Source organism: Salminus brasiliensis, chromosome 9 (genome assembly GCF_030463535.1).
Source record: "Salminus brasiliensis chromosome 9, fSalBra1.hap2, whole genome shotgun sequence".
Taxonomy (NCBI): Eukaryota; Metazoa; Chordata; class Actinopteri; order Characiformes; family Bryconidae; genus Salminus; species Salminus brasiliensis.
The window spans coordinates 18,159,816-18,168,167 of NC_132886.1; the positions used below are offsets into that span (position 1 = coordinate 18,159,816).

General features: G+C 46.7%; 1 protein-coding gene across 2 annotated transcripts; it reads left to right on the forward strand.

The window, feature by feature from the left end:
- Positions 1-209: 209 nt before the first annotated feature.
- Positions 210-8,010, forward strand: LOC140562188 (uncharacterized). Of its 2 annotated transcripts, none has more exons than XM_072687633.1 (3): positions 210-560; positions 2,312-5,637; positions 5,780-8,010. In XM_072687633.1, the coding sequence occupies exons 1-3, from the start codon at positions 485-487 to the stop codon at positions 6,023-6,025; spliced, it is 3,648 nt and encodes a 1,215-aa protein (XP_072543734.1). In that variant the 5' UTR covers positions 210-484; the 3' UTR covers positions 6,026-8,010. The 2 variants fall into 2 exon arrangements, with proteins under 2 accessions (XP_072543734.1, XP_072543735.1); XM_072687634.1 differs by lacking the exon at positions 210-560 and adding an exon at positions 756-831.
- The last annotated feature ends 342 nt before the right edge of the window (positions 8,011-8,352 follow it).

Below are 8,352 nucleotides of genomic sequence, written 5' to 3' on the forward strand. Positions count from 1 at the left end.
GTGAGAAATGCAAGAGAGCGAGAAAGAAAAAGAGACGGTGCTCCACGCCATTGAAATGCAAATGTCAGTAAAGAACAAGGAGAGATTGTATTTGTGTGTGTGTGTGTGTGTGTGTGTGTGTGTTGAGGGGGGGGGGGGGGTGTACACAGTGGGCAAGTTTGAGAAAGAGGGGACTTGTTGAGGAAATACAGCCACACACGCACTCGCCAAATCTCGCTGCAACTGCGGTCGTCACGCTCCTGCTGGTCTGCGAGTCACTGCGAGTCACTGCGAGTCACTGGTTCCCACTTTGCTTTAGTTTTAGGCACAAACTGCGCTGTTGTTGCGGCTGTAAATTACCGCTGACTTTACAGTACAGTCTCCGTGCGCGTCCCCTGCAAGGTGAACGCAGGAGAGGAAGAGCCTCCTTTGTTGTTTACGACTCCGCATTCGTGTGAAAAGTTGGCGGATGCCCCCCTCACACCTCGCGCCCTCGCTGTGAATCATGTCGCGCCGCAAGCAGAAGCGACCCCAGCAGCTCGTGAACGCGGACCCGGGAGGCCCGCGGCTGGCGTCGCAAGGTGAGCCTATAATATTGCATGCTTATCTGTAGGCTATACACGCTGTTTGTCATCATGCAAGCCACACTGGACCTGCTGTGTGTTACTGGGTGTGCCAATCATGGAGGCTGCAAAGTTATTTCGATGGCATAAATAAACAATACCACGTGCTATTAATAGCACGTATGCATGCGTTGTCTGTACTCTGGGAGGATCTGGGAGGGAAACTGGGAAGCTTTTCGCATTTAGGTGCAGCTCTGAATGGCAGCAGTGCGCGGTTCTCTTCTATCCAGTGAGTGGGGTCATTGTTTGAGATGTGGCACGTTGGTTTTGATTGGTCTCGGATTTCTGCTCTGAGGATGTGGACTGAGCAGCCTGTGGTGTAGCAGTTACAGTGCACGTGTAATGTAATAGCCCCAAAATTTGTTTCTGAAAAGGAGAACTTGGAGCAACTAAGTAAAGATCCTTCGAAATGGTAGAGGGTTGGTCCCGGTGGTTCAGCAGCACTGTGGCCATTCCATTGACATGCATCATTTAGGGGGCCATATCTGTGTTAGCTTTTCAGCAGTACCAATCTTCCAAGAGACTTGCAGCATACTCAGCCTGACTGCTGGGGGTCTTTTATTCGTTTAGAGAACTCTCCTATTCACTGTGAATAAGGTGCTGGCAATGGGGAGTGGAAGAAGGGGGTGTTTGGGTAAAGATTAATCTCTTCTCTTTCTATTCTCTTCTCCTCTCCCTTATTCTCTCCCTCATGTTTCCTTGTGCTCCTCTGTTCTGCTCTCTCATCGACCCCCCCTACTCCACCCCCCTGCTTCTATTCACCTACTCAGTTGGGGGTTCCATTGGTTAGGATGCAGATGGGTAAAGAATGCAGTAGCTCCTTCAAGGAAAAAGTGTGGATAGTTATCAGAACTGCCCTAAACAACTGCAAGTCACTAAAGACATGTTTTGCTGACTGATTTTACTTTTTTAACTTCTGATTTGGCCTAATGAACTTAATTTGTGTTCAGATGATGCAGGAAACTGAGGTTCTCACAGTTGTGATGACGTAGCGTTGTGTACAGTTATTCAGAGTGTCTGTATGCACTGGAGGGTGGGATGGTCTGTCACTCAGCTTTCCAATTCCCCAACCCCCTTCTTCATTTTCTTACTCTGTGCCGAAGATTCTAAAAGAATTTGACCTCAGAGCTCCAGAGGTCAGGTCAACTGGCCAATCAGAGCACAGTTGACAGTGCCCAAAACCCATAGCATGGCTTGACCTGTGACCTTGTGCAGGGTCAGGGGGAAGGGTGAATGGAGAGATGAAAGACAGAGCTGATGGAAAGAGGGTTGGGTTAAGAGGGGTTATGGGTTGTTGTGGTGATGCCCATTGTCCTCTACAATGTGTTGCCATAGCAGCAAGGTGGTCAGCGGCATGTGGCAGGAGTAAGAAATGGCATTTTCCATGTTGTGGTTCATTAAAGATTGTTTCTATAGTTCTTTATGGATGATTGCACAGCTTAAAGTGGCGATATGCACAAATTGTGTTAAGCCAAAATCCATTGAATGGGATTTTAAGACTGTTTGCAGAATTTAGGTGTAGGAATGTGGTACCATGAACGATGACCAAGATGCTATATGTGATTTATTTATTTTTCTTCACTGGGAGAATAATAATTAGAATCATTAATATATATCTTTTATATAGTTTGGAGTACCACTGCTGTAAATGGTTATGGAGTAAATACATACTAATCTCATTCTCATTCTTTTGTATCATTATTTTGTAGATGATCAGCTGGGAGTGAAGTCACCATCAACTTCTCTTGCTTCAGAAGCTACCTCATCTCCTTCATCCTCGTCATCCCCCTCTTCTTTCCAGGATTGTCAGCCTCCCTTGGCCCTGAGGCCATCCCCTGGGGGCCTACATGCTCCTTCTCTCCCCAATGAAAACTCCTCTCCTCCCCACTGGCCCAGTCACATTGCCCCTTACACCACATCTCTTCCCAACACCCACTCTTCTCTTTCCCCAGACTTCCCACACCCATCCCTGTCCTCCCAGACTCAGTCCCCTCCTCCTGTCCAGCAGAAGTCTGCTCATATTCCTGTACACCAGCCTCACACTACCATTGTATCTCCTCAGATGGGTATCTCTGCAACAACCACTAATTCCTCCACCTCCTCTTCATCGTCTCTTAATGCCATTCCACAGCCAGGGAGCCCTAATTCCGTCCAGCAGACCCCCTCCAGTTCGCCAGAAGAGGTACAAGTGCCGCCAACTTTAGCTGTGCTGTTAGAAGAACTTAGGGTCTTGCAGCAAAGGCAGATCCACCAGATGCAGATGACTGAGGAGATTTGCAGGCAGGTTCTACGCCTAGGTGGAGTTGTCAGCAACCAGGACACAGCTCAAGGATCTTTGGAGAACCACCATAGAGCCTCTGGATCTCTCTCCCCATCTCTACCTACTTCTGGTCCTTCTCAGTCCACAACATCTCCCATACAATCAGCCCTCCCAACCCTGATCTCACAGGCTGTTGTTTCAAAGCCCAACATCTCTCATGCTAATGGACACAGAGCCACATATTCCTCTTCGTCATCCACACCTTCTTCCTCCACATCATCTTTAGTCTCCTCAGTAGCTTCAGTGCACCCCCTGTCTCTGTCATTAGGTCTTCCTCGTTACCTTCATGAGAAATCCCCTAATACCTCCCTGAGCCATAGCAATGCTGTTAGTTTCCCAACACCTCCACTGCTCACATCTAGTCTCTCTCAGGAGCAGATGCCACTCAGCTCTGCTGTGGGATCTTCAAGTGGGTCACTGAGCTCCTCTGCAGGGCGCCAGCAGCATGTCTGCCGCTTTTGTGGGAAAGTTCTGAGCAGTGATTCCTCCTTGCAGATCCACCTGAGATCCCACACAGGCGAAAGGCCTTACCAATGTCCTGTCTGCCTCAGTCGCTTCACAACACGTGGCAATCTCAAGGCTCACTTTCTGCGCCACCGTGAACAGAACCCAGAGCTTTCCCTCTCCCTTCTACCACCTGCCTTGTCAGAGCAGAGCCAATCAGGATCTGGCCCTGGTGTGGTTCAGAGACGCAGGAAGCGTCGTGCAGAAGACGAAGAGCCATTTGGGGTTAAGGGGAGTGTGGGTGTGCCTGATGGCTTGGCTCTTGGTTTCCTGTCTGGAACATCTCCACGCCTCTCTCCTTCCTCTTTGCCGCTGCCACCAAGTGTAGATTTGGCCCTCTTGTCCACTGCCCATTCCCTGCTGCAGCTCAATCGTGCCTCTGCTGCAGCTGTGGTCTCTGCTTCAGCTAATGTACAGTCCTCTTCTGGATCCACTACCTCCTCTTCATCTTCCTCTGCCATGGCAGGGCAGTTGAAGGGTGCTAAACAGCAGCGGTTTGATGAGAACACACCTCCTCACTCCACTTTGCATCCCAGTTCTCCGTACTCCCAGCTGGCCCACCTCCCTAAGATCCTCTTCCCCTCTGGCCCGGCTCCCCACCACCCTGGCCTGGCCCTCCTCCGACCTCCTCACCTTAGCGGCCCTCACCCTCAGCTCACCTTCCCCTTCTCTCCTTACGCCAAGCCCCAGACCTCTTCTCCCTCCTCCTCCTCTCCATCTTCTTCAACTGCTACCTCTGATACCTCCAAACTCCAGAGGCTGGCACAGAAGCTGGAGAAACAACCTCCATCGAAAACCTTCAGTGAAGACCAGACTAATGGCAGCACCCAGACCAGCGATGTCTCAACAACCTCTAGTTCCAACACTATCTCAGCATATAGGAGGGAGATGATGGCAGCCTTGGGCCTAAACCCTAACCCCAACAGTGAACTGAGCACCCAAAGCATCTCAGGATCAATCCCCTCCCTGCCCTCCCTGGCCCCTAACCAGTGTGGGATATGCTTACGTGTGCTTAGTTGTCCCAGGGCACTACGCCTCCATCAGGCCACACACCTGGGTGAGCGCCCTTTCCCCTGCAAGCTTTGTGGCCGCTCCTTCTCCACTAAGGGCAGTCTGCGGGCCCATTTGGCCACCCACAGAGCACGGCCAGCCAATACTCGTACACAGAATTCCTGTCCACTCTGCCAGCGCAAGTTCACTAATGCTGTAGTGCTACAGCATCACATTCGTATGCACCTGGGAGGGCAGTTGCCTCCAGAAGGAAATGGAGACTTGGGTCCAGAGGAAGAAGCTGGTCAGATAGGCAGTGTTACTCTCCCTAAGAACATCCAGTCTCATCCGCTTAATATGAGTACTACAATTTCATCGTCAACTGCTAGCACGCACCAATCAAGCACTACGTATAGAAACACATCACCTGATGCAGATCAAGCAGGGGAGTCGGATCAAGATCCGAGTGACACACCTGGCACTAGTCCAACTCCTGTCACTGATCCAGCCCTAGAGAAGCAAGACCACACTAGCTCATCTACCTGTGACAGCCCGCCTGCAAACTCTTCTCCCTTAGAAGAGGACCCTGATGCTCACCCTAGCATTGTTAGTGCTTATGCCCTTGGTGCTCTCAAAACCCACCCAAACAGGTCTCAGACCAGTGCTATAGCAAATGGTGCAACAGATGATGATGAGAACATTCCTCTGTCCCTGTGTACCAGAACCAATTCTCAGGACTCTCTGCCGAGCAACAGTGATCTCACAGGTGCTTCCCATCCTACCTTGGTCAGTGGCTCAAAATCCAGTTCAGATTCTGTAGCTCTTGACCTTTCTCCTGCACTCACGCCACCCTCCAGCCCATCCCTTCATCTTAAGACAGAACCGAGTGGTTCGCAGAAAACAATGCCTGCAAATGTAACTGGTCTGAATCCTGAACCTAGAGATGGAGACTTTCTTTCAGGCACTGAAAAAAATGTAACTATGCCCTCATTAACCACTAATAGAGCTTCAGAGGATGAAAGTGTGAACATTAAACCCAGGGATGCTCAGGAGGCCAAGAAGGAGGAAGTGAATAACACACAAGCGGAGATGAATTGTGGGAGTCAGGTTAAGGATGAGGAGAAGATTGTCCCAGTCATTCCTCCACAGCCTCAACGCCCAGAGAAACCTTACAGCTGTGCACAGTGTGGCAAAGAATATGCCAGCCGCAGTGGACTAAAGGTAAAGAGCATGGGATATATGTTAATCTATCATTGTAGTGTTTCAAAGCTAGCACTGAAATTCACTACAGTATTACTGTAGGTATGGGCACTGAGATACTGAGCTAATTTGTGTTTGTGCTTGTATGTGTTTGTGATAACAGGGTCACATGAAAACCCACAGTGGAGGAATAATCAGTGGGGCAAATGCTTCAGCTATTGCTCCACAGCCTTCAGAAGGAAATTTTAAGGAATCTATGGAGTCAAGTCGTCACCCAGCTAGTGGCAACCAGCAAGAAGGCACTGTAAATACACTGGAGAAAAGTACAGAAAAACTGTCCACATCAGAGGTTCCATTGGCTGCTGGTGGTTCAGCAGATGGACGGAGGGAGTCTGAGGACATGGCCTAGAAAATGTGATTGGTAAAAGAATGTGGTGTGGTAATGTTTGCTTACCAAGCTTAGTGAGACTTTTGTAGTATTTTGCTGTTAGATGTAGCTCTTAAATCTGTGATACTATAAAACGGTAGTGACATTGTTAACATGATGATATTAGTGCCTTTCTTTGAAGACAATGACATATTGATGCACACTAAGCAAGTTCTTGATATCAGGATCCTCAGAATTAGGATCCTAGGTGAAATGACATATTTGTGTTTTACAAATGTGATTATGCATTTTTACATGAAAACATTGTAGAATCTGAAACGATTTCAGAATTTGATGAGTATGAGAATTTCTCACTTTTGCCCATCCAATATATACAGTCATGTCAGAATACTATTATGAATCTGACCCATTATATCAGCTCTACTTTCCATATTGGAGCACTTTGTAGTTCTAGAATTACAGACTACAGTCCATCTGACACTGACCAACTAGGTACGGGTAACTCGTAGAGTGGACAGTGAGTGGACACTGTGCAGCTGACCCAGCAGCGCTGGTGTATCTGAACCTCTTGAATCAGAGCAACACACACAAACATGCTGCCAGAATATCAGTGTTACTATAGTGCTTAGAATGACTCACCACCCAAATTACACCTGCTCTGTGGTGGTCCTGTGGGGTCAGTACCATTGCAGAACAGGGTAAAAGGAGTCTAACAGAGGATGCAGAGAAACTGATGGACTACAGTCTGTAATTATAGAGCTATAAAGTGCTCCTATATGCTAAGTGGAGCTGATGTTGTAGACTTACCTAATAGAGTTAATTCCAAACCTGGGGTGATTGTAATATTATGGTATGACTGTGTATTTCCAACATGAAAAGGGAGTTAAGGTAAACGGAGTTTACCCCAAATTGTAATGGGTTGATAATCGTGGCATACCAAAACTAGTCATCTGAGCTGCAGTTGGCAGACGTAAAAATTCCCATCTTTCTTTTATCTTACATTTTGTTTCTCCATATTAACTTCGGCCCTCCTGCGTCTGTACTTTTGGGGTATTGCTCTATGTAGGCGCACTGTTCTCAGCACTAGATTTATAGTCTCAGAGAATCCATGTGTTCCACTTTATGTTTTTTACTTGGTTTAGTCTCACAGTGAAATTTAGTGAAGTGAGTGATCATGTGTATAAACCACCTGTTCAACTTACAGGGTCTGAATTCACAACCCCGAATTTGAAACATTCTCTACCTTCCTGAATTTTCGCTACAGCCTTTGTCCAGTCACATGGAAGCTGAGAGTTCTGTTTACATAGTGATTGTATGATGGAAATGATTAATGATGGTATAATGGCGGCAGTGAAAGAACACCTTAGCTCTCTAGGCAGTGCTCACAGATAACACTGCATTACCTGTATTTACCAGCAGCCTAAATTCAATGAATGATGGAGACTGACTCTCTTTTAATGGACCCATTCATTCCCAGTGATCAGTACAAAGTACCAACATTAGAAAACTCGAGGGACCCTAACTTTTGTGGGCTATTTTGCCCAAATGTATGCATATATATATCGCCACTCACACAAAAACCTTCAAAAATTTTCATTTTTTGACATATTTTGAATCTGGCAGTTGTTCTGTACATTTACACAAAGTTTATGATGAAAGGACCACTAGAAATGCCCCAACATTACTTGGTAAAAATGTTTTACATTGACATTCATTGAAAGTTTTTTCCTTTCTCCTGTAAAGTTGCCATTTTGGAGATACAAGGTTTTTGTGTGACAGTGATGATATACCCTATGTGTTGCCTGGTATTTGTTTTTTGCTCTCTTGGGTTATTCAAGAGAATTACTTCCCTTTATCAGTGCATTGCACTGAAATGTATTTAGCTCTCTTAGCTTTTTTTGTACTTTATATGTGTTCCCCATCAATGTTATCTTTTGCAGTTTGTCCCCACTTTGTTTTAAAGAGGAGGAATAAAAGCCGAATGAATGTCATGTCATTCAGATAAATGGCTGTGTGGAGTGTTTTTTTATATAGGCGTGTGTAACTGTGTGCCAAATATTGCACATACACTTTGTGTGACTGTGTGGCAGAGGAATGGGCTCCATGTTAAAAAAAAAAAGATCCTGTAGTAAATTGTAATGCAGTCCAAAATTCATCGCTTGGTCCTGCTGCCGTAGCAGTCATTCTTCTGTTTGTGTTCCATTTGTCTGTGTTCGTGTTTTCTGTGCTTCAATACTCTGTATGTCTGCTCCAGAGATCTTTTGTCTACCTTTTTGGCCCCCTTTCAAAGTCTATTTCCTTTCATATGGCTTAGCTCACCAGATCTGTGGTGTGCATGTTGATGGGTG

Coding starts and splice junctions, on each gene's coding strand:
- LOC140562188 (XM_072687633.1), top strand. CDS start 485: ATGTCGCGCCGCAAGCAGAAGCGACCCCAGCAGCTCGTGAACGCGGAC. Junction 561..2,311: donor CCCGCGGCTGGCGTCGCAAG/GTGAGCCTATAA, acceptor ATTATTTTGTAG/ATGATCAGCTGGGAGTGAAG. Junction 5,638..5,779: donor CCAGCCGCAGTGGACTAAAG/GTAAAGAGCATG, acceptor TTGTGATAACAG/GGTCACATGAAAACCCACAG.